The sequence below is a fragment of the Periplaneta americana genome, chromosome 5 (genome assembly GCF_040183065.1).
Source record: "Periplaneta americana isolate PAMFEO1 chromosome 5, P.americana_PAMFEO1_priV1, whole genome shotgun sequence".
In the NCBI taxonomy this organism is placed as follows: domain Eukaryota; kingdom Metazoa; phylum Arthropoda; class Insecta; order Blattodea; family Blattidae; genus Periplaneta; species Periplaneta americana.
In genome coordinates this window covers 91,440,724-91,467,473 of record NC_091121.1, presented here as the reverse complement: position 1 = coordinate 91,467,473, position 26,750 = coordinate 91,440,724, and the positions used below count along the sequence as shown (strand labels likewise).

Genomic DNA, 26,750 nt, shown 5'->3' with positions numbered 1-26,750 from the left:
ATTTATAAACCTTTCACTGCAAGTAATTTCCCAATTATAAGAAATCTGGGAACTAAATACCTGATTCATAATTCTATTATTCAATACCATTTTTGATTTAATTGAACGTTTTCCATGAAGTGCCGTATATATTTTTTTTCTGTCATGATTTCTAAATTAGGCCTATGTATTTCTGAGTTTTAGTGAGCAGTAGTGCAGCCTTTTCTAATTGAGAATGTTTTCAGATTCCCTCATATTTGTTAAAAGAATTATGATCTTTAAATATAACCTACATTTCTTTAAAATGTCATCTTCTTAAAATTGAATTTGTAAAGGTTTTGAAATGTTACAGATGAAAGACATTGACACAACATATTGACTAGATAACAGTTCTCTAAAGTGGCAATTTAAATCGTGTATTTAAAATATTTGAGATATTCTGCTTTCTTTTTGAAAGAACTTGAATTCAACTGTCCTTGTCAGCTTAGTTTCTTATTACTCCGACATGCACTTTAAGATAAATAAAATAAAAATCCGACAACGTACACAAATTAATTGCAATGGAATGAGAGACATGGAGAAGTTATGAAAAACAGGAAGTGGCCAGCAACCTATCTTAGCTAAGCATGTTCTAAAGTGTGTGTTTGGATTGAAGAGTTCAATAACAGATTGTCAATATTTGTGGCACTTAGAACAGACACTTTGCTGAAAGCTTACATCCGAGCCTCTAGGTTTTCGAGTGCATTACCAACAGTGAAGTACTCATTGATTAAGGCGCACTTTTAACATTCTGAGGACCATGGACGAGGTTTCGAATATTGCCTAAAGCATAGATGTATATTTATTGTCAAGCATGTTATGTGAGAAGTTATTATGTACCAACCTCACTTAATGGAAGTTCACAGTGTATCTAGCGTGACAGGTCGAGAAATGTTTGACATATCGTCGCTTAAGAACCAATACCGCGTAACTGACAAAATGTAAATTTTACAGGAGAAGGAAAAAACCGAATAAAAACCATAAAAACAACGCAATAGTCTTGAAAAGTGGTGTATGGCTATGAAATAGCATAACTAATTTGTAACTGAGTGAAAATGGATGATCATGGCCGTAGACATTTGGCCATGTCACTTACGCGGTATTGGAACTCTGCCGTTGACTACATTTTGTTAGTTACGCGGTATTGTGAGGCAACTTTAGCAGCTTCAGGACACATGCTGGCAAGCGTTTTCTTTGCGTGAAAACTGCCTTCTGGAAATATTATTCGTGCTCTTGTATATGTCAATGTGTTATCTGAATTGTTGTCCTACCATCTGACTTGAGGTCAAGGTCGGTAGGCTGTAGCTTGAATCAGCACTAGATTACGTTCCAGAAATGATTGCTGCATTCTTAGTCAATCAAATGCTGAAACTATGGGAAAGGAAAAAGAAGACACAGTTCAATGTTTATTGTTGTTATAATAATAATAATAATAATAATAATAATAATAATAATAATAATAATAATGACAATCTGATACAAGGTACTTTATTTTCACACTACGTATATGAATAGATAAGTAGAATTGTTGCTAAAACGTTGCTGACAAATATAATTTTATAATAAAATAATTAATAATAATAATAATATTATTATTATTATTATTATTTTTATTATTATTATTATTATTATTATTATTATTATTATTATTATTATTATTATTGACAATGGACTTGACTGACTTGCGAATAATGAAAAGAAAATCATATAAAAATATGATAATGATGATAATTTTTCAGGCACAGTATTCGTTAAACACAATAAAGAAATAATTATAGGCCTATGCTGAAATCACAAAAACTAATCCTTGAGTAACCCTAGTGTGGAATACTATCATAAAAACTATGGCACAATCGGTTCTATATACAATAATGTGACTGTAATTTAGGCAGGCTACTAATGCCCTTTTTTTCTGTGCTTTTGCACGAGAACATTACTTTTTTTTACTGAAGGGACGCCATCAGTACTATTAGCTAACCAATATTGCACAGTTCATTCTTTAATTCCCAATGTACACAGAAACATCTTTTTGCAAACCTGAATTTTTTTCTCATCAACTTTTAGGTTGTAGACAAATGTTCTCTTTCTTCTCGATTCAGAATTTGTACTGTCAGGTCTTTTCGTAGATTTGATACGTAAACGGTCCTCTGTTCCCAAGTCATAGATTTCCAGAATGCCTGAAAGATGTCTTCTCTCATTAGAAATTAAATTACAGCCCATTACTTTCGAATTTTGGCACATTTTATAACTACACTCTGGCCCCAAATTCCTTGCATCTCTTTTCGTATCATGTGTTACTTTGCCATCTTTCGATCTCTTGTAGCTAAGATAAGCTGCCTGTTCTATTCTAAGTTTTCTATTTTTCATTTTCTTCCACTTACCCTTTTGTGGCTTTGAACTTATTTTTCTTTTCTGTCAAATTTCCATGAAACGCTTGTAGATTCTTCTCTTTACCTTTTTCTGACGAATGTAAAGATGTAGAATAAGTAGCACTCACGAATTCTTCGCGGTCGTCTACATCTGAAGACGCTTCCGAAATTTGGTGTAGATCCCTCATTGACATGGTATTGTCTTCAGTTTCTGTCCTATCCTATTTCTAGCTGTATTATTTTAATAGCGTTGCTTTAAATCATACCAGACTGCATAATACGATCATAACATTACCGGTAACACTGGACGGATAATCCCTGATCTGCAGCAGCCCATTTCCAGAAGGACGGTTTTATTTTGCATTTGAATTATCAGGCAGTACACCTACGAATAAGGTGAGATTACTAGTGTTTATAAATGTGATATAAATGGCTTAAAAACATGTGTAGTAAATATTATCATCAATTTAGATCTTCCTCCTACCGGAGGAAATGGAAGGAACCAAGCTCAGCACCACTAAATGTAGCGCAAATTATTTTAGCGGCCCCGTTCATGATTATTTATATTAAGTACTTAAATTAAGTTTGCTGTTATGATTCCGTAACTGAAGAAAAATAAACGTTTAATAACTGTGATACTTCTTATGCCATACCTTTGTTAATGTTCACAGAAGTTTCTCCCGTCTTAAATGCAGAACATAGCACAGATAGGATTTCGTTCTCGCTAAACTGACTGTCGTCTGATTCATTGTCCATTTCTTTTCTTGTATTTGTAGGCCTATATAATAATAAAATATTAAATGTACTATATTTCAATGAATGAACTTGGAGATTCTGCGGCAATTCAGCTCAACTAACATTCAATTGACATTAGTGAAATAATTATATTATATTTACCTTTTAAATAATTGAAACTGAACACTTCTTTAATCTTCTCAGAATATTACACACTGCTGACACAATTTTACAAAGCAGTAACGAGAACCAGCTTCCGTACTGAGGGCGCCAGGGAGTAGACGTAATATCTGTTGTCAGATACGCGGTATTTCCTACAGACTTCTCGTGACTTCAGTTACGCGGTATTGTACCCCCCTCCTTCGCACGCAGGCCATTCATGCAATCAAATTCCCGCGCTTGTCAATGCATGCAGACGACAGTTGAGGTACCATCTGTGCAAAAAAACAGTTTTGACCAAAAATGTCAGTTACGCGGTATTGGTTCTTAAGCGACGATATGAACTTAGCCATTGACGAGTAAGGAGCAGGTTGCGAATTAACGGGAGGGGATTCCCCCATTGGTAAATTATCCCCCTCTCATAAATTCATATTAACATTCCAGCCAGTAACAACTTATATCCATCTCACAAAATATAATTGTTTTAATACAAGTACAGTATATTTCATAAAGTACAGTATAAAGTAAGCATATAAAATAATATTGATGTATTATCGTCACCGGCAAGCTGACAACAACCAGTAACTTAGGAATTACACATCTTATCTTAAGCCTGTTCATGGATATAATTATTATTATTATTATTATTATTATTATTATTATTATGATCAAGATGCAAGACAAGCAACTCAGTGCGACCAAGCGTTGAGCCGTATCGAATCTATACTAATAATAAATCTGTAGCCGAAAATTTTCTAGTAATTTTCGCTTTTCAAAAAATAATTGGTCCTAATATGTATAATTAACCATCCCGAAACCGAAAATCGCTTTTTTGAGATTTTTGTTTGTATGTCTGTCTGTCTGTCTGTCTGTCTGTTTGTTACCTTTTCACGCGATAATGGCTGAACCGATTTATATTGAAATTGGAATATAAATTAAGTTCGTTGTAACTTAGATTTTAGGCTATATGGCATTAAAAATACTTTATTTAAAATGGGGGTTATAAGGGGGCTTGAATTAAATAAATCGAAATATCTTCCTTATTATTGATTTTCATGAAAAATATTACATGACAAAAGGTTCTTTAAAAATTATTTCCGATAAGTTTTATTCTAAGAAAAATTTTGATATGACTGATATTTAATGAGATAAATGAGTTTTAAAATTAAAATAACCATGCCACCTATTGGCCTGTAATGAAATGGAAACAAATAACTTCCTCTATAAGGGGCCTTGGACAACAACAATCGAAAGCTATTAAACATAGCTTACAGAGAATGTTTCTGTGTTTGTATGAAGTAATATCAAAAGCTAATTATATAAAAGACTTCTAAAATAACAACACATTTTCACCGCCACCTCAGATTATAGCGTTGTTGTTCCTGCAATAACTCCTATGTGCAAAATATGAAAATTTTGAGCAGAAAGAAAAAACACATTTATTCATTCCATGGCAATGGTACATAGGAGATCGAAAGAAAGGAATATAATTATATATCACTATAATATATATCACTATTTAAGTTATTTGAAGGGTTCAGAACCATATGGGTCAAGCGCCATTTACTGAAGACGTAAAAAACAAGGGTTTAAAATTAAGTTACTACCATAATTCAATGGAAACATATAGCAAGTAATATAAAGTGTATACATTAAAACTAAATGATATGTCAATCTTCATTAAACAATGGTTGCATGCAATAACAATTAAGAAACATGTTAGAGGAATTGTCATTGCACCAAATGAATGGTCTCTGGATCAAAATGATGGCATTTTAATTTTTTAAAATACAATTTAAATTAAGTAACATACTAAACGATTTATCCTTCTATCAAACACGAATGTTCCCTGGATCAAATGTCCTATTTTAATTATGTAATTACTTTATATTTATTTCTAACGGGTGCAGCGGAGCGCACGGGTACGGCTAGTTAGGATAATAATAATTTTACATGGTATTCTCCATCCATGATTCTATTCCCCCCTCATCAGAAATCTTAATTCGCACCCTGTGAGAGAATTGTCTTTCCTAAGATTATTTTTGTTTATCTAGGCATAAAACATATGACTCGGTTAAGAGAGAAGTTTCATATAATATTCTTATTGTATTTGGTATTCCCAAGAAACTAGTTCGATAAATTAAAATGTGTCTCAGTGAAACTTACAGCAGAGTCCGTATAGGCCAATTTCTATATGATGCTTTTACCAATTCGCTGCGGGCTAAAGCAAGGAGATGCACTATCACCTTTAATTTTTAACTTCCCTCTAGAATACGGCAATAGGAAAGTTGAGGATAACACAGAGGGTAACATCAGCTTCTTGTATATGCGGATGAATTGAATATGTTAGGAGAAAATCCACAAGCGATTAGGGAAAACAAGGAAATTAAGGAACCCGCAAGTTCATTGCTGCCCTCACATAAGCCCGCCATCGGTCCCTATCCTGTGCAAGATTAATCCACTCTCTGTCATCATGTCCCACCTCTTTCAAATCTATTTTAATATTATCCTCCCATCTACGTCTCGGCCTCCTCAAAGGTCTTTTTCCCTCCGGTCTCCCAACTAACACTCTATATGTATTTCTGGATTCGCTCATACGTGCTACATGCCCTGCCCATCTCAAACGTCTGGATTTAATGTTCGTAATTACGTCAGGTGAGGAATACAATGCGTTCAGTTCTGTGTTGTGTAACTTTCTCATTCGCCTGTAACTTCATCCCTCTTAGCCCAAATATTTTCCTAAGAACCTTATTCTCAAGCACTCTTAATATCTGTTCCTCTCTGAAAGTGAGAGTCCAAGATTCACAACCATACAAAAAACCGGTAATATAACTCTTTTATAAATTCTAACTTCCAGATTTTTTGACAGCAGACTAGATGACAAAAGCTTCTCAACCAAATATTAACAGGCATTTCCCATATGTATTCTGCGTTTAATTTCCTCTCGAGTGTCATTTATATTTGTTGCTGTTGCTCCAAGATATTTGAATTTTTCCACCTCTTCGAATGATAAATCTGCAATGTTTATGTTTCCATTCCGTACAATATTCTGGTCACGAGACATAATCATATACTTTGTCTTATCGCTATTATTATTATTATTATTATTATTATTATTATTATTATTATTATTATTATTATTATTATTATTATATAAAAGTTAAAGTACACAATTGGTCCACACCTGTGGAGTAACGGTCAGCGCGTCTGGCTGCGAAACCAGGTGGCCCGGGTTCGAATCCCGATCGGGGCAAGTTACCTGGTTGAGGTTTTATCCGGGGTTTTCCCTCAACCCAATATGAGCAAATGCTGGGTAACTTTCGATGCTGGACCCCGGACTCATTTCACCGACATTATCACCATTTCATTCAGACGCTAAATAACCTAGATGTTGATACAGCGTCGTAAAATAACCCAATAAAAAAAAGTACACAATTACACTGTATTTATAAACAAGGTGACACCTCAGTAACACACTGTTCAATTTGGTTATCTTCACTGTGTCCCAACTCACTCCCAGAATCTTGGGATGTTGGATCATTTTTTAACACTGAATCTCGAAGCGTGTGAAACACTTCGTTATAGAAAAAAGGAGAATTGTCATTTGACAAGTCTCATTTTTCAACTTAACGCTAGAATTCTACATTGTTCCACGCAAGTGATAATTTCTATATTTATATATACTCATATTAAACGACTAGCCGTACCCGTGCGCTACGCTGCATCTGTTAGAAATAAATATAAAGTAATTACATAATTAAAATAAGGCGTTTGATCCAGGGAACATTCGTGTTTGATAGAAGGATAAATCGTTTAATATGTTATTTAATTTAAATTGTATTTAAATAATTAAAATGCGATCATTTTGGTCCAGAGAGCACTCATTTGGTGCAATGACAATTCCTTTAAGATGTTCCTTATTTGTTATTACATGCAACCATAATTTAATGAATGTACAAAATAACCTATTAAGTTTTCTGCGCATAAGAAGGTATTTTAATCTTACCTGTCCTCGATTCACTCAGAAGTTACTGTAATAACATTATAGCATTATGTCCATCCAGAGAAACTACACTTTCCAATGGTGAAATAATAATTAATTATACAAATCGGTTAATTTAGCTTTCGACATTACTTCATACAAACACAGAAACATTCTCTGTAGGTTATGTTTCATAGCTTTCGATTTTTGTTGTCCAAGGCCCCTTATAGACGAAGTCATTTTTTCTTATTTCATTGCACCGCCTTAGATAGCGTTATTTTAATTTTAAAACTCATTTATCTAATTAAATATCAGTCCTATCAAACTTTTGCAAAGAATAAAACTTATCGGAAATGATTTTTAAAGAAACGTTTGTTATGTAACATTTTTTATAAAAATCAATAATAAGCGAGATATTTCGATTTATTTAATTCAGGCCCCCTTATAACTCCCATTTCAAATAAAGTATTTTGAATGCCATATAGCCTAAAATCTAAGTTACAACGAGCTTAATTTATATTCAAATATTCATATAAATCGGTTCAGCCATTATCGCGTGAAAAGGTAACAAATATCCAGACAGAAAGACATACAAACAACAATTTTCGGTTTCAGGGTGGTTAATTATATACGTTAGGACCAATTACTTTTGGAAAATCGAAAATTACCAGAAAAATTTCGGCTGCAGATTTATTATTAGTATAGATGAAGGATCGTTCATATAATATGGAAGCACTCTTAACTCAGATACCCCAAAATTGATGAAAAGTCCCGTTCTTTTTTATCTAAGCGACTCTATTTTCATGTAAGAATCGCACAAAACTAATCGTTATTCTTATTTGTACCACGACTTCGACATGATCACATACAACTATCAACAACTAACCAACTTGTGTTTCACATAAAACAAATAGTTTCCACCTCAAAGTTCACGCAGCTTCCTTAGAAGTACGATTCAAATGAGCTTTATTTCCAAAAAGTATTCCAGAAACACTACCATTTGATGCAAATAGAGCGGTTGGGATTCTGTTGGGCATTCGGCTAAGGAAATTAAGCAATACATCAGCCCGCGGTATATGAAGTCACTCTCTGAGATGACAACTCACCTCAATATGTGCTGGTTCCCTCTATAATATCAGCTGCGGTATATTTCATTTCCGGCGACGTAATATGTCTGAATTTTCTGTAGTTCTTTAAAACTGTACGGCTTTAGGCCCTGTTCAGTGGAGACTTCGGGTTCTCACTTAAATTTAATTATTTTTAAATGAGACGGGATTTCATGTAAATTGAAAGACATTACGAAGAAAGTAGAGCTAAAAGAGTTAATCCATCTAAATGGAAGTAAAACTGATGAACATGAAACTGTGACTAGCTATACCGGATCGCCTCAAAAGATTTTCCTACGAATATTTTTCTCATTTGTCTTTGAGTTTCTAGGCAACGGACAATTCATTTTGTTAATTATATTAATTGTTGTTAGTAACCATTTCAAGAATTGAACGGGTTATATCAGCTTCTTGTCTATGCCGTCAATTTGTTATGAGAAAATCCACAAATGATTAGGGAAAACACGGAAATTTTACTTGAAGCAAGCATAGCGATAGGCTTGGAAGTAAACCCAGAAAAAACAAAGTATATGATTATGTCTCGTGACCAGAATATTGTACGAAATGGAAATATAAAAATCGGAGATTTATCCTTCAAAGAAGTGCAAACATTCAAATATCTTGGAGCAACAGTACCGGTAACAAATATAAATGACACTCGGGAATAAATATGGGAAATGCCTGTTATTATTCGGTTGAGAAACTTTTGTCATCTAGTCTGGTATAAAAAAATCTGAAAGTGTGTGCGTGTCTAATACTCAATATTGAACACTGAAGTCATTCTCCTTCTTGCTTCCCAATATTTAGATGTAAGGTCCATAAAATTTTCCAGAGATTCACAGATTTTTAGATATTCCATGAACATGACATCTTCTTTATTGCACAATGAACATTTAGCAGAGTCCAATAAGCCGATTCGATGTAGATGTTTTGTAAGACAGTCATGATCAGTAATCAGTCTGAACATGGCCACAGCAGATTTTCGTTATAGATCAGGAATGGATTTTAAATCTTGTAAATTTTCCATCTTGAATTTTGATGTTCACTTGGAGAATTAGTGTGGTGATTGCTGTTAATTTTCCTTTTGATAACTCGTTTTATGGAATCATATGAAAAACCTCAGTTCTTCTTCTTCTTCTTCTTCTTTCTTCTTCTTCTTCTTCTTCTTCTTCTTCTAATCTGAAAGTTAGAATTTATAGAATAGTTATATTACCGGTTGTTCTGTATGGTTGTGAAACTTGGACACTCACTTTGAGAGAGGAACAGAGATTAAGGGTGTTTAAGAATAAGACTCTTAAGGTACGTTTTCCTCGGTGCGACTATCGCGATGATCGTTCAACAATAATTGTTGAACGATGAAACGTTGAACGATAATCGTTGGTTACCATTTTCCTCGGAGTGTCTGCGATTTGTTGATTTTTCACTAGTCGCGTGTTTTCATTCGCAATCGCATCGTTCTAGAGGAAGATTGTGTTTAACGGAATGAGTTTAATGTGTAGACGTAAAAGATTACTTAAATGCCTTTTGATTAAGGAGATGGAAGACGACGAAATACTTCTCCATACATAGGAGATGAAAAGAGCAAAAAAAAAACACCGTCTGCTTGAGCTCAAAAATGAAGAAAGACTGTATAAAAAATTTAAATAACTTAATTAATAACTTGATTTTCCAACTTTATTGACAAACTCAGCCCATATATTGTCCTTGACCCTTTGATCATTGTAGGACGCGTGTGACAGCTGTCACAGTGAGGAATGATTCGCCACTTCTTCGAGAACAATTTCATTATCCGCGTCAGAAAACGAAGGACCCATGATGCATGTCTTTCTCACAACAGCGACTGACGATTATATTCAACTTTTTCCTCATCGACTATTCAAGACTACGATCGTCATTAACGACTCTAGCGGCAGTCGCTCGAAGCAAAACAGCTCCATAGGAAATACACGATCATCGTTGAACGATCATCGCGATAGCCGCACCGAGAGAAACGTAAGGAAAATATCTGTGGCTAAGAGAGATGAAGTTACAGGAGAATGGAGAAAGTTACACAACGCAGAACTGCGCGCATTGTATTCTTCACCTGACATAATTAGTGGCGCCGGAGAGAATTTTTCTCCGTTCCATCACTCTTTCATCATATGATGACGCAGAATATCTGCATGGAAATATCATATGTACTTCGGTACATCAAAATATATATGATATGCGTAATAAATCACTTTAGTGATTTAAGACGGCGCCCATACCGTCGGATCCCGGCTAAACAGTCACTCACTCGAGTGCACCTCAACACATGTATGGACTTTGGTCCTGCGTTCATAGACATCTATGACGTAGTGCAGAGGGCGGCCACTAGAGGGAACCCAAGAGATGGAGCTTTATCTGAGACGATTCTAAACGGCGTCGGGGTTGTATCCGGCGTGGCTTAGTGGATAAAGCATGAGCACGTAGAGCTGAAAACCCGGGTTCAAACCCCGGCGCCGGAGAGAATTTTTCTCCGTTCCATCACTCTTTCATCATATGATGACGCAGAATATCTGCATGGAAATATCATATGTACTTCGGTACATCAAAAAAAAAAAATATATATATATATAATTAGGAACATTAAATCCAGACGTTTGAGATTGGCAGGGCATGTAGCACGTATGGGCGAATCCATAAATGCATATAGAGTGTTAGTTGGGAGGCCGGAAGGAAAAATACCTTTGGAGAGGCCGAGACGTGGTTGGAAGGATAATATTAAAATGGATTTTAGGGAGGTGGGATATGATTATACAGGCTAGATTAATCTTGTACAGGATAGGGACCAATGACGGGATTATGTGATGGCGGCAATGAACCTGCGGTTTCCTTAAAAGCCATTTTTAAATAAGTAAGTAATCATTTCAAGATGCGTTTAATTACATATCTATTTGTAGCACAATATATAGTGCCTTTTAACTTCGTTTCTTATTAGAATATTAAGACGAAAAGTGCAATTCAAATGCCTCTGCGTTTCTTTTAGTTAATATAGGCCTAAGTATAGTAGCCATTTCTCAATCTTAGTAATTAGGCACTCTTGTAACATCTGTTACTGAATGGCCATGTATAAAGGATCACACTCTTTTGTTTCATTGCTGTCTACCAATGGTGTTTCAACTTCTGTGTTCTCAGTGTGTGGGTTATGGCGGTTTTGGCCTGCGCTGGTAACACCGTCGTGCTTCTGGGGCGACTTGTGGCCCGGGAACCAAATCCAGTCCATTCGTTATACATCAAGACCCTTGCCTTGGCGGATTTGTTGATGGGTATATACCTGATGATTATAGCGTCTGCAGACTGGCACTACAGGGATGTCTACGTCAGACACGACTTCCAGTGGCGACATAGTCCTGTCTGCAACGCCTGTGGTGAGTGCTAGAATAAATTAATAATAGTGCAGTATTACCTAATTAATTATTTTTAATCATAGCGTAACAGAAACATGAATGTCCTAAATTGACATATACAGAGCGTCGCTTTCGGCTTCCCGAAGAGAATGCACGCACGAACCATGCATGCGTGGTCGGTATGGATTGAACAGCTTCTGACCCATTGCCTTTCAAGTATTCCTAGTTGTAAACTTTGATTTATGATAGCTTTCTCACAATTCTTATTTCTCACAATTCTTATTTCTTATTCATTCAGGTACAGGAGTTGTTCAAACTTATATCCGTCTGAATTCACATATTCCTGATATATTTTTTTTTATGAAATTTGCATTCACGCATGAAAGTTCTCCTTCCATAATTCTCCTAATTTCTGTTTTTATATTTTCTTTAAGCTTGTCTTTAGTACGAGAGTTTCAAGCGAGGTACCGCACAAAATAATTGCACTAGTTTTTAAATTATAGTCAGATAAATTAGACACGAAATGCATACATTCATTAAGATTCTACTGCAGCACACATTGACAGGGATTCTTTGGAACCAATAAGTATAGTTGTTGATGAGAAATTATATGTAGTTAGTTATGGCCTCAAGTTCTTAGACCTTATTTTATAAGACAATTTTTTTGTGGGCAAACCCTGAAGAATTGTCTACGGAATGGACTTTAAAGAAGTAGAAAATGGCTTCCTCTGGGAAGTAAGTAAAGTCGGAAGATGCATGTGGTGAATGTTTGGAACGAAAAGAATCCTGTCGACTATATAGTCATAATAGCAACTTGTTCAAGAGATTATATATCTGTACCAGCTGGGGAAAAAAATTGACAGGTGTATAGTTTTATGCACAACTACGTGTGAGTGTGCTCATATGTCTATAGGTGCATAGCTTTACAGCATATAATTTCTTATAATTACGTGAGGATGGTGCGAAAAATGAAATGTGATTGTGTATGCTGTCATAATATTGGACTACAAATCACGACACACTAGAAATTCAATTAAATCAATCATACAAGGCAAGAATAGTGCTATGATACGAGAAGTGTGATGTGTTGTGGCTCATATCCATCAACGCCATCTTTTTCAATGGGCATTCCTTTCATATCCGTTACGTCGTAGCAGCACAGGTACATTGGTAAGCGAAGAGAGGCGAAAACAGAGTATTCTTGGATAGCTAAATTTTAAGTTACAGTCACTCGGAATTTCGACAGCGAAGGGAGACAGATACACGGAAGGGAGAACCGAGTTGGTCACTTCGAATGATCCGGATTGGGAACATAAGTATTGGGTATTGTAGTTTGACATTCGTCTAGTGATAATGTATAAATATTTGTACTATGATTTCATAGGAACACTCCTCCTCTCGTTTACCTATTAAATATCTAAAGTTTGTGATAGGGGAGAGTCGGGTAGTATCGGACATCGGATAATATCGGACAGTGAGTTTCTTTCATCTACCACACGATGATAGTACCTGATTGACATGGTTACGTTTCTGTGATGTCGCATAGAGAAACGTAACCATGTCATTCAGGTACTACCATATGGTGGTAGATGAAAGAAACGCACTGTCCGATACTACCCGACTCTCCCCTACTGTATAGGGTTATATATTATCTCTCCTTGATCATAAGCCAGTAATAGATTTACTATTGTATGTGGCACAGTTAAATGTACAGTAGTAGCAAAAAAACTGGACCGACCCTTGTAGCTGATTTCAAAGCCTTGTTCACTCCAGAGCGCGATAGAGTGCCTGGGAAGGAAACTTTTTTGTTCCTTATTCAAATTTATTCCCAATATTTTTCGATTGGTAAAATTCATGTTTTGGGAAGAATAAGTTAATTAAATAGTAAAATATCGCTGCAATCGAAAGGTATTGGGAATAAATTTGAATAAGGAACAAAAAAAAAGTTTCCTTCCCAGGCAGGATTCGAACCACGAAAGTCTTAGTTACCAGTCTATCGTACTCTCGAGTGAACAAGGCTCTGAAATCAGCTACAAGGGTCGGTTCGGTTTTTTTTTTTTTTTTTTTGCCACTGCTGTACCTTCAGAAAAGTTCTTTGCAGATAGGCTGTTACCACGGTTTGTTATTTATATTCAGTTTCCTCTATTATAGTTTGTCTAATTATACTATTATACATTATTATATATTATATTTAAATGATATCTAACCTTGGTTTATTTCTGCTCGCTTTCACTGTGCCATGTTGGTCAAATTACTATTCACATCCAACATCAACGTAGGCCTACCCAATCGCAAACCCTTAAGATTCTTACGAAGACCATGTCGATACACGAGCCGCCGAGTGTCGTAGGCGCAGTTGTCGAAACAGAGCGAACTAGGATAGTACAAATGGATCAAGGGAAATACAAGGAGAACGAGGAAAAGACGAGAAGAACAAGGGGAAGACAAGAAGTGGGTATTAACAGAGGAGAAGCTTGCAGATATTCAAGCAAGAATTGAAACCAGCCTGAGAAAATTTTCACGCCTATTGGCGCAGGAGCGTGGTATTTCACAAAGATTGGCATTACGGGAACTGAAAATGCTACATTTTCTTCCTTAAAAGGTGTCATTGGTTCATCAGTTAACACAAGGGGATCCAGATGCCCGCGTAAATTTCTGTCGGTGGGGAACTTTAAAACAGGAAGTGTGCAAAAATAATCCACATAATCTTAAATTCCTGGAGAATGAAATCAGGCGAGTGATATCTGAAATTTCAGAGGCGGAGATACCGACGCATGCGACGTGTGAGGTGCGATGACCTCCGCGCACAAATCTTGACTACACGAGAGGTAGTGAGTGGTTTTTATAACTGCGAGATGCAGGGTCTGCATACCTCGCAAATATACTAATAGAAACCACTCACTATCTCTCGTGTAGTCCGGATTTGTGGGAGGCGGGTCTCGCACTTCGCAGGTCGCATGCGTCGACTCAGAAAAACCAAGGCTTCAGAGTTTCTAAATGTTTTAAGACGATGCAACGTGTGTATTGAGAACGCGGGATATCATTTTCAATAGCTGCTTTGATGAAAAGTAAGATCTACATCAGTTTTCAACTTCATTCATTCATTCATTCATTCATTCATTAGGTAACTCTTAACTAATAATTTAGGCCTACCGTAATGAAACTGAACGCCCGCCAGCACTGCTAGAGCTTACCGGTGAGTCGAGCAATGGATTGCGGCCATTCTGTTCCCCGACGACCCCTGCATAGTGCTTTAACTATTCGCTGCCTCTCTCTGTATTATTTTCACTATTCTTCACTGAGTAGGACGAATATAAACGTTACATTTTGCATGCATGTTGAGCGCAGGAATTTATAGCCTTTAAATGAGGTACAAAAACTACGTAGAATGGCTGCAAATGGGTATTTGTCGAATACAGGGGGGAGAGCCATTAATCCTTCCCATTGAAGGCTTTAGGGAACCAACTTGGACAAATACCTAATGTCCCATGCCTACCTTCCCGTGGTGCAGCTGTTACTACGCATAATTTTACAAGCTAAACTAAAGGGAGGGGCTACTCATCAATTAGCACTGGTCAGCTTGATGAGTTAATGACCGAATTTGGTATAATTTTTCTCTATCCAATACATAATTCCCTCTTTACTCTTTCCTATCCAGTCCTCTGACTGAACTCTTATTTTCTTCGACCCCAATGGTATTAGAGCATTCGAGGCCTAGAGGTTCATTTCACTTTCCTTCCTCCTCTTTCTACTTTTCTGTTTCTAGTGCTGACCTGCTATGGCACTAAAATTGTCATCCAGTGGCTTAAAGAGGGAAAGCTGGTGATCAACAAGATCTCCCAACTAGGTCTAGTAGACCCATCGACCAACAGAGGTGTGGTCCTCCAGACATTCTGGGGGTTGTGTGTGGATGAAGTAGCCACCAAACTTTAAAATATGGTGTTCAATTAAATCAGCTACAACTTGGCATTTAACCTCAAAATCTGTGCTTCAGTGGCTGACCATAACAATATCTTTGAAAAGTATTGGAGTGCAAGAGATCAAATGACTTTATTGTCAAACGCCTGGCATTATAAAACAACAACAACAACAATTACGTAGAATCTCAGAATAGCATGCACCTCGTATGAAGTCTAGAAATGCCCGCGCTGAACATGCCTGCATTAAAATCTTCCAAAACAGACTAGAGTAATTAACTAATTGTCGATTATGGGGATGGATGTTAATTGGCAGGTTTCCTGAGCACGCTGAGCTGCGAGGCATCCGTGCTGATCCTGACGCTGATCACGCGTGACCGCCTGGTGTCGGTGACGCGGCCGCTGGACAGACGCCAGCCGTCGCTCCGCCACGCCACCCTGCTGGTGGCCGTCCTGTGGCTCGTCGCTGCCGTCGTGGCGGCGCTCCCACTGTGCGCGGAGACAGTCGAGTACTTCGGGGAGGAGTTCTACGGAGGCAACGGAGTCTGTCTGCCTCTCCACGTGCAGGATCCCTTTGCTGACGTAAGTTTTCTGTCACTATTACCAAACACGCCATGTAGATCCCGACGGAAGTTAACGAAAATAAATTGCAACTGTGAGAAAGTGCGTCATGGTTGTGCTTATATGTATTTGCAGCTAGAAAGGTTGAACTGCTGGGTAATGTTCCTATTATCGTATCAAGTAGAAGGACATGTAAGGTCTTTACGCGTTTAGACATACTCATCAGAACATTAATTAATGTGTGTATGTATCTAATGCCTACCCACTTCACTTATCTGATTCGGTGATTCCGGTTCCTCATACTGCGGATAGATGACAGGACTGCGACCCACTTTTATTTTGCACACCACTTTGGCGGGCCATGTTATGCATGATGTGTACCTGTGAAGAGTTGTATGGTCTACTAGGTAAGTGTATGTGTAAGTGTTCGTGTAAGTGTAGTGTAGGGAATGGGTAAGGAGGTGAGGAAGGGAGAAGGGGCAACTCGGTGCCGGCACATAACCTACTGTCGAATAGCACCAAGGGGGCTGCCAGTCTTAACGTACCCATCCGACGGACGAATCACTATCAACAGTGACTCTTGCTTTCTCTTCATATTCACTGCGGAAAGATTTGGGATTTGATTAGAATTTGTGCACCGACATCTCTCCGAGACCCGAGGTAGAAATTTTACATGAACATTTCTGACACCATGATGTGTTTTTAAACAATATTCAATACCCGTCAACAATAGAAACGACAAATATACAGAATGAACCTTAAATATTGTCATTAATTTCAGGAGGTTATTACTTGAGATATTTCGACCAAAAAGGTTTAATAAAATTTTCAAGTTTTGCTTCCTTTTCGAGATAAAAATTGTTTTGTATGAAACATTTCATAGCGTGTTTTGAGAAAGCCATTGACTTAATTTCCAATATGCTCAGTCAATTTAAGAGAGCAGTGCAGTATGATAAATGATTGAAAGAATTTTAGTTTTTCCTTTAAAATATTCAGAAATTTGACCCGAACAAATGTAACATTTTAAAACTCTTTTTCAGAAGTAGAAGTTACATTTATTGGTATAAAATTTCTGCATGTCTAAAGGACAAAACTAAAATTATCTCAATTAGACAGGCGCACTAGGAAAAGACCCATAATCACGATAGTACCACAAATAAATATGAAAAACATTAATGAACACAATGTGATTTCACTTGATTCCCAATAAAGAAATTTTCCCGAAACTTTTGCTAACACACCTTAAGTCAAGGCACGGACACAAACTTCACAAGAAGAGATTTAAATATCCTCTTATGTTAGATATTTTATCGTTATCAAGATACTAAAATGTTTCTGTGCTCTCCTTAAAATTTATTTTTATAATATACGAAGATATGAAGTTGCTGTTCTACACCATCGAGTTTCTTTAATACTAACAGCAAATTACATCTTCATATAGCCTATCAAATATACAGCTTTCCTTTTCATTTTATCAGCTGTAATATTTTTAGTACTGAACGAGTTCCTAACAAACTTACTCGTATAGTTTTACACTGCTCTTCAAGAAAAGTTAATATTATTTTACAAACAGCTCTGGTAAGAGTAGTGCCTGCAGCATGACTGGTGGATTTTACACAAGGTTTCTTTATTCAGAAGACGCCCTTTCGACTTCATATGTCAGTAATTTATTCCAGATTGTCATTAGAGTTTCAGTGGAAATTTTAGCCCTGCAGGCAGCGACATTATAAATTGCGTGGGAACAATAATTTTCTAATTCCTTGCGATGCGTTTGAATTTTTCGCCATTTTCAATTCGACGAATAACTTGCAGTTTTTGTTGCATGTTTAAGGATGTCCCGCTTGACAGATATCTCTAAAGTCTTGGTTGTTCTGAACCGACGCATGCGAGATCCGAGGTGCGAGGCCCGCGTCGCACAAATCCGGACTACACGAGAGATAGTGAGTGGTTTTGTATAGTTGCGAGGTGCGCAGACCTCGCATCTCGCAGTTATAGAAACCACTCACTATGTCTCCTGTAGTCCGGATTTGTGCGAAACGGGCCCGGCATCTCGCACGTCGCATTCGTAGGTTCAGAAAAACCAAGGCTTTACTGTCTGTGATGTACTCGGTCTCAGTGTCTGAACTGAACTGGCATCATCATTGTTTACCAAGCCACGGTACGCTTAAAACCATCCACAGAATTGGAGTCGTACTGTAGTCTCAAAAATATTTTAGTTCCATATTCCTTTCTAAATATAGGCCTAAAATTTGACGTGTCTCAGCTTTTTGTCCAAAATCCTTCTTTCAATTTTAATTGCAGTTATGCGTTATGTTTTAAATACCGTGTATTGTATAAAATAATAGTTTGCCACTATTGATCAAATTCAGGTATTTCTCGCGTTTAAAGACATAGGCCACTTATGCTCCTACTTTCAATTTTAAACAAAATGTATAGGCCTATAATTCTAGATACAAATATTTTTACGCCAATGGTAAATTTCTGAACAGTGATTTATATTACATCAGGTCTGCTAATTATAAATTTAATTTTGACTTGGTCGACGTAGTGTAACATCAGCTACTCGAACCATGCTCTCAACTAATGACAATAAAATCGTAAAAAGTGCAATACTTTCAAAGCGTGAAGTAGGGTTCACTGAAATTCATAAAATCGTATTTCAAAGCATGCCCTAACAAGTTCTTCTCATTCCACGAATATAATTTCGTCTTGCCCCGCCGCCCCCTCGTTCTTGTCGCTCATGAATAGACGCCTGTATATTAATAAGAGAGCTTTATTATGTGAATATTCATTAAATAATTCTCGGAAACCAATATTTATAGGGACATGTGGTTTATGCCACTTCATTTGTTACTTTGTCGCACGTATAAGAAAATCTATTAACGTAGTATATTCTGACTAATAAAACTTTTTTTACGTGAACAGTAGACCTACGCATCCACCGTCATACCACAGTCTAGTATATACAGTCACGAAGCTCAATGCGTAGTAAATATGTGATCATAGATAGTTGCTAACCACTAGAATCGTTACTATCCCCTCATTACAGACAATGCGAAATAGTACCGGCACAGTCTATTGTTCCTAGTACCCCCATAAATTCAAGCTTCGTGACTGTATATACTAGACTGTGGTAATACATACAAAACAGCTGACACGAGTAAATAGCAATCTTATTTGGTTGTTGCAAAAGTTCGTAGCGAGAAGACAGAATTTAATCAGCAATATATTTTCTTACATTATACAGAGTGAAAAGTAATTCAACTCCGGGAGGTTGTATGGGACACCAAAAGAAACCGTTTTCTCTAATATCATATTTTCCTCAGAGGCTTTATTAAACCGGCAGAGGACGTATGCATTCTTCAGTTCATGACTACTGAACAAATTCAAATTTTTTTCTACGTCATGATTCAATGCAGTGCTATATTAAACCGGCAGAGGGCGTATGTGTTCTTAAGTTCATGAGTACTCTACAAATTCATATCGTGTGCGTGGCTACTTGAACAATTTCCAGGAAAGTGGATTGGCAGAGACGGTCCTATGTCTTGGCCTCCTCAATCTCCTGATTTGACACCTCTGGTTTCCTTTTGTGGGGACAGATGCGTAAACTTGTTTACGCAACCTCCAATTGAACAGGTCTTTCGCTTCATATCCAGCTTTCTCCAATCTTTTCTATTTTCTGCCTTCCCCTATGTTTCCGCATATGATCCATATATCTTAATGTCGTCTATTATCTGATATCTTCTTCTGCCCCGAACTCTTCTCCAGTTAACCATTCCTCTCAGTGCATCCTTCAGTAGGCAATTTCTTCTCAGCCAGAGAAACATCCAATTTCTTTTCCTCTTCCTGATCAGTTTCAGCATCATTCTTTCTTCACTCACTCTTTCCGACACAGCTTTATTTCTTATTCTGTCTGTCTACTTCAAATGTTCCATTCTTCTCCATAATTATCCACATTTCAAGTGCTTCTATTCGCTTCTCTTCACGTTGTCGTAATGTCCATGTTTCTGCACCATGCAATGCGACTCGCCACACAAAACACTCACTAGTCTCTTCCTTAGTTATTTTTCCACAGGTCAGCAGAAGATGCTCCTTCTTCTATTAAAAGCTTCTATCCTCCTTTTGACTTCCTGGCAGTAGCTCATGTTACTGCTTATAGTACACTCCAAGTATTTGAAGTTGTCCACTTGGTCATTTAGAATTCATAAGTTTATCTTCTTTAATATTTTGCAATAAGTATGTATGTGAATTTATTATTTGCACTTTAAAATGCATCTTTCTCAGTTTAGCTCCATATGTGGTCCAAATATGTTTAGCTCCAAATCTGGTCCAAATATGTTTGGTAAGTGAATTAGAAGTGTCTCCTTGAATATCAGCTAGACAGCTCCAATATTTGCACTCGTAGGCTTTTGAATCCAGGCCTTTTGTATGGAAAGCAGATTTAGTCAGCGTTCAGTTGTGCTTCTGAATTTCTAGTAGGGTAAAGTTGCCTAATTCCGTGATACCTCTAGTCCGTGATACTTATTTTTCACCGAATGCCGCGGGATTGTTCACCGATATCTCAAAAGTAGGCGAAAAATTCACTCTTTCGAGAAACATATACAGCGTTATGATTGAACGGTAAAGTTTTCACTGACATTCAATTAAAGGAAAGTATCACGAGATTAGGGGTATCACGGTATTAGGCAAATTTACCCTACTTCATTACTTGTTGTAATGTCTGGTATCGTCAAAATTGAATGATCTTAAGTTGCTGTGTTCCTCCCGCAGGGCTGGGAATATTCGGCTGCCATGTTCATCGCACTCAATACAGTGGCCCTGCTTTTCATCAGCTTCGCCTACTGGAGAATGCTCCGCGTAGTGCGTTCCTCTGGCCTGTCTCTGCGGTCCACACAGGAGAGACAGGACAAGGCAGTGGCGCAGAGATTCGTCATAATCGTTGCTACGGATTGCCTCTGCTGGATTCCTATAATCGGTGTCAAACTTGCAGCTCTCGCAGGTAAATATACATGCACAAAACATTTGCAAGATTAATAGCCTCTTGCATAAACGTCATTGTGCAAAAGTGAGGTATTAAAAATTACGTAAAACATTCAGTCACAGAATAGGAAAATTACGCACCAAGGAAGACGAACAAGAGAAAACTTCGTTTTCTGTAATTTTCTGGCTTCATTGTGTTTAAGGTAAGTAATATGCATCTGTGCATCTGTTACATCTGGATTTTATGTAATGTGCCCTAGAAGTACAACTAATCATACTGAACAACATAAAATTGTCTCATAAATGATAAAGTGCTAAGACAAAATATATGAGATCATAAAGACAACACGTGATTTTCATTATGTGAAGGCTGTTCAATAGAGAAAGATCATGGTTTTTTTGTGACATCATGGGTTTACTTATTCCCCAAATTTCGATTCTCTCTCTCAAAGTAATCCGCACTGTTTGTAATGCGCTTGTCCTAGCGTTTCTATTGGAAACTATTTTTAATGGGAATGGCCTATGCCAGACATGATCAGCGCGAACAGTTCTATCGTTTAAGCGAGGTGTAACAGTGACGTAGAACCTCAGAATTGCATGCAGGCATACACTTAAAAAAACATTCTACGTCGCTGTTGTACCTCGTATAGGCTATAGACCTAAATGCCCGCACTAAACATGCCTGGTCTACACAACTTTCATCACTTTTTCTGAAGACTACAAGTGCACACCACGAAGGTATGCCTTCAATTTTGTAAACAGGAAAAGAAAATCGCATAATACCAAGTCCAAATTGTAAGGATGATGAGAGACACATTTCACCTTAATTTGGTGAAATAATTCATGACTGCATTTGCAATGTAGAGACGTGTATTTTTGTGGTGCAGCAAACACTCTGTTGCACTGACAAGCAAACATTCTGATGGGGGCATATAAAAAGTTAATTTTTTTCTTCCACCATGTTAATAATGCCAAAAGAAGTGCTTATACAAATTTTGTCCACTCTACCGCAATTACGAGGCCGTCCAGAAAGTGATTTTCCCTGGGGCTGTTTATAGAAAAAAAAAAAGCACAGTTGCATGGAAAGATTTATTGAAACAGATACGGTACAGTAATTGTTACGCTATTTGTCAACATATCCCCCACTGGAATTGATACATTTGTCATACCATGGGATCCGTGTGTCATAGAAGTCAGCCTTCTGGGATCGGAACTAGCGTTTGGCAGCCGTCTGCACCTCTCTGTCGATCCCATGATATAACAAATGTCTCAATTCCGGTGGGAAATATTTTGAAAAATAGCTCAACAATTGCTGTGTCTGTTCCAATAAATTTTTCCAATGAAATGGTGTTTTCTTTCTGTTAACGGCTCCTGGCGAACTTATTTTTTTACGGTCCTCGTATTTGCGGCCGAGTGGCCAAAATTTGTATAAGCACTTCTTTTGACATTATTAACTGGGTGAAAGAAAAAAATGAACTTTTTTTATTTGCCCCCATCAGAACGTTTGCTTGTGAGTTAGATAATAAATTAGATAAACATGACCTATTATGCGGTTGTCTTAATTTTCGCTTTCTCTGGTATTTGTGCTTGCTATAAGGATCGAAATGAAGCAGCCAAGTCTCATCTCCAGTTATCAACTTCGATAGAAATCACTTCCCTTCTCCATAAACGTCATCTCAAGCAGTACACAAACCAAACCTCTTTGAAAACTTCAAGTTGTTCAGGAATAAGCAATCTTGCAACCCGCAGTACACTAAATCTACTTGTGCAGGATCAAATTTTCGTCAAATTCAACCTTTCACATAACTTTTCAAGAGTTGGCAGTGCTTTACATGTTTTAATTTTCAAACACACACACCATTACTTGCTTTCAGTCGGCTGATGATTAATTCATTTTTAAAATTCAATTAATAAATATCATTGTTAGAATTCTTTGAATTACAATAAGTCTATGAGTTGCTCCTATCATGTCAACTAACATATTTAATTTATATTAATCTGCCACAATTTACATGCTACTTTGTGCAATTTGTGGTCTGAATTGACAGTAATAATCTCGACGTCATTCCGTAATAAGCAGCAATTTAGTCTCATAGTAGCTAAACATAATTGCCTCTCCTTGAATTGTGCAACCGCCAGACGTCTGTAGCGTGTAGTAGACACGTGTTTCTACAGCCAGCAGATCGCAAAGCCGTGGGATTCATTTTTAATGCCAAGCGTCCAGTTAAAGTTAGCAACAGCAGCAGGGAACATGCTGTTTGGAGAATTATTCTGTTTTTCTAATATTTAATATGAACTAAACCCAGTTTTTGTAAAGAAGCGAATGTCAGACGCCATTTACTGTATTTCCGACCTTACAGACGAATGATGTATGACACTGTCATTAGTTATCTTCAAGTGCATCCACTTGTGAAAATGCGAAAAAAAAAAAAAAAAATAGTAAGAGAAAGTAAATAAAGCTTTGGTAGAAAGAGAAATTGAAGATGATTTACAGACTCACAGAGCAAATGGAATCTAAAAATCAAGATTGGCATCAATCATTACATACAAACAAAAATACATAGCGTCACCCTCATACGAGTTTAAAGTAGCAAACCTAGCATTTATAAAACACATTAACCCTTCCACCACCGAAGGCACAAGATCAGCTTAGTGAATGGATGAAATAAAGAAAGAAGGAAAGGAAGGAGAAAGAATTTGATGATAATTGAGAGCTTTGCCGAAAGAAAGGCGGATAGACCTATACGCGCTTCTTCGGGAAAACGGTTTAAAATGTAGTGAATAATTCGCTAATTATAGTAGCGAAATTTTGTTTTGATTGTACTGAACATACCTGCAGGACAGGGCTGCGTGCGTGTATAACATTTTATTCAGGTGCGTTTTAAAATCTTAGATTGCATGTATCTCAATTCGCCATATTGACGTATACGCCCTTTTTCCGGCAAACCCCTCAGTTATGATAATGATAGAGAATTGGTGAGAATCGCACATAAGAAGAATAGCAGCCCGAGGAATTTTGCTTCAACACCGACGTTTTCATTTTGACGTGAAAATTCTGTATTCGACCTGCAAACTGGAAAAATGTGTAACACTATTGTATAAGATGAAGTTAATAAAGTTTATCATTGGGAAGTATCATTGCTTTCGTTATTGCATCAGCCGATAGATAGTTAATTTTTAAATGAAATGTGCATAAAAGGATTTAGGGGACGGATTTTTATGACTTAAAAGTTAAAAGGGATACTAAATAAAGTTCGTGTTGTTCTATACCCTTAACACACAACTGAATTTTAGAATACACAACCTTTTCGACACAACACTGCTCATCACAAAGACACCCACAACAAGACAACGGCAAGAAGAAAAACAAATGCAAGATGTCAGTATAAATCTGAATATGACTGATATAAGTTGATACTAGTCATTAATCAAATTCAAATACCTTGTTAGTTCGAATTTAACGCTGTAACGTTGTTTATTTAACAGAAATAACGAATCATTAGTGATAAACAAGTGTTGAAAGTGTATAAACAGGCCCGGGTATTTATAGAAATCGCGAAAATCACGACATAATAGATATACAATAGATTGTTGTTAATCTCTACGAATTAAGTGATACTGATTAATAATATGCGGATAAAATTAGGCCTATCGCAACAAATCTTGAAATAGGGTTCTATAAGCGAAATATGAACTCATTCGCGAATTATTAATATTGCATCGTTTTATAGGAATTTCATATTCTGAGTATTTACTTTTTTTCCACTTGAATTTTTTTATATATCCAAATGGGCTACATTACATGGTATTCCGGGTGTTCTGATGCGGGTGCTTGTGTAAAGGAGGTTAAGTATGTTTTCGCTAAACTGGGATAAGTAGAGATTTCAACTCTCCAGAATTACTTTTTTCTTGAATAATTTCGAGGGAAAAATTGTTCCGGTGCCGGGTATCGAACCCGGGACCTTTGGTTAAACATACCAACGCTCTCCCACTGAGCTACACTGGAACTCTACCCGACACCGATCCAATTTTTCCCTCTATATCCACAGACCTCAAAGTGGGCTGACAACCGTCAAGCAACCAACATTTGAGTGCACACTAACTCTGTGTGACTTTAAATTCGGGGTTCGATACCCGGCACCGGAACAATTTTTCCCTCGAAATTATTCAAATTAACTTTACAGGGAGTTATTCCTGAAAGCTTAATTTGCATACTTTTTTCTTGTGTTAAAGTGGTTAAATTATTCTTCCATCTATGATGCAGTTACAATACTCCGTATTTTGTGACAAAGGAGTCTTGGTCAGTACCAAAGGAGAGAAGTTTACATACCTTGCAATTTGACTTAACGCCTTTACACGAGGACACGCGTACATTAGTGAACTCAAAAGATGGAGAATTCAACATTTCACAAAATAATTTGAACGTGTTAGTTTGAGGGCTGCAAGTTTTTTTTTTTTAAATGAATGCGTGTTAAAGACAGTATCAATGCAAAAAATATTGTTTATTGGCCATACTGCATCTTTACCAGAATCCAACGAACCTTTAATGTTAATTATTTGGAAAGTAATATTCATACTGAGTTAGTATTTTAATTCCAAAATAATTGTTTTCCAAAATTTCCATTAATCTTCTCCAAGATTACAAATCAATTTCCAACAATCTCCGCCGACACCAATATTAAAAAACACAAATGATAAAAATTAATCTCCATAAATACCTGTCCCTGTGTATAAGGACGATGTACCGGTATATAAAATATGTAGTATTATTATTGTAATTAAACCTATCAAAATTTATACTCCAGCTAATTAAACGTAAAGGCCGAGAGTAAACTTTAATTTGTGTACTCATTATACTCATTATGTAACGTTGTAAGATATTTTCAATTGATTCGGATAAGATTATGTGACAAGGAGCATTTTATACTCAGCAAAATGCTAAACATAAAGGAATGAGCAAAGAGCGAGAGAAATATATAGTAAATTTTTAATTAAGTTCAATGTGAATTTTTAAAATATTTACTGATATAGATAATGACACCATTTTCTGGTATAAGAATTGGACTTTCTTCAATAATTGGAATAAATATAAAAAATAATGTTCAACTAAGTTCTTCAAATTACAGCCACAACTACCCACCCTTAAGTCACACAAAAATGCAGTAAGTCGGTAATAAACCTTCTCTTTGTTCTTAATAGTAGCAATTTGATTTGCTTAATCTTCAGTTTCCACCTAATATTAATAGACAATTAATAAACAAAGGGAATTCCACAGATTTTATAATTTTTCAAATAATTGAAAAAAAAATCGTTATTGGCCTTGAGTGTTAAATATTTATTTATTGACAGGGATAAGGATGATGATACGATGTTAGTGGTATTTGTACCATGTACTAAATATAAAATTATTCATAGTGTCGGAGCTTCATCTCGATTTCATCAATTTAGAAATTCGGAACCTATGTTTTGAAACCGATATCAAGAGCAACTCTTTAAAGCTGTTACAGTATGTATAACATACTAGAAGCATTAGCATGTTATTGGGTTTCAAC

General features: G+C 36.6%; 1 protein-coding gene across 1 annotated transcript in view; it reads left to right on the top strand.

The window, feature by feature from the left end:
* The window catches only part of LOC138700427 (relaxin receptor 1-like), a 217,732-nt gene that overhangs the window by 180,023 nt on the left and 10,959 nt on the right, over window positions 1-26,750 (top strand). Inside the window, exons 14-16 of the mRNA XM_069827044.1 lie at window positions 11,529-11,761; window positions 15,974-16,239; window positions 20,989-21,217. Coding sequence (XP_069683145.1) covers window positions 11,529-11,761; window positions 15,974-16,239; window positions 20,989-21,217 — 728 coding nt within the window. The remainder of the gene's footprint in view (window positions 1-11,528; window positions 11,762-15,973; window positions 16,240-20,988; window positions 21,218-26,750) is intronic.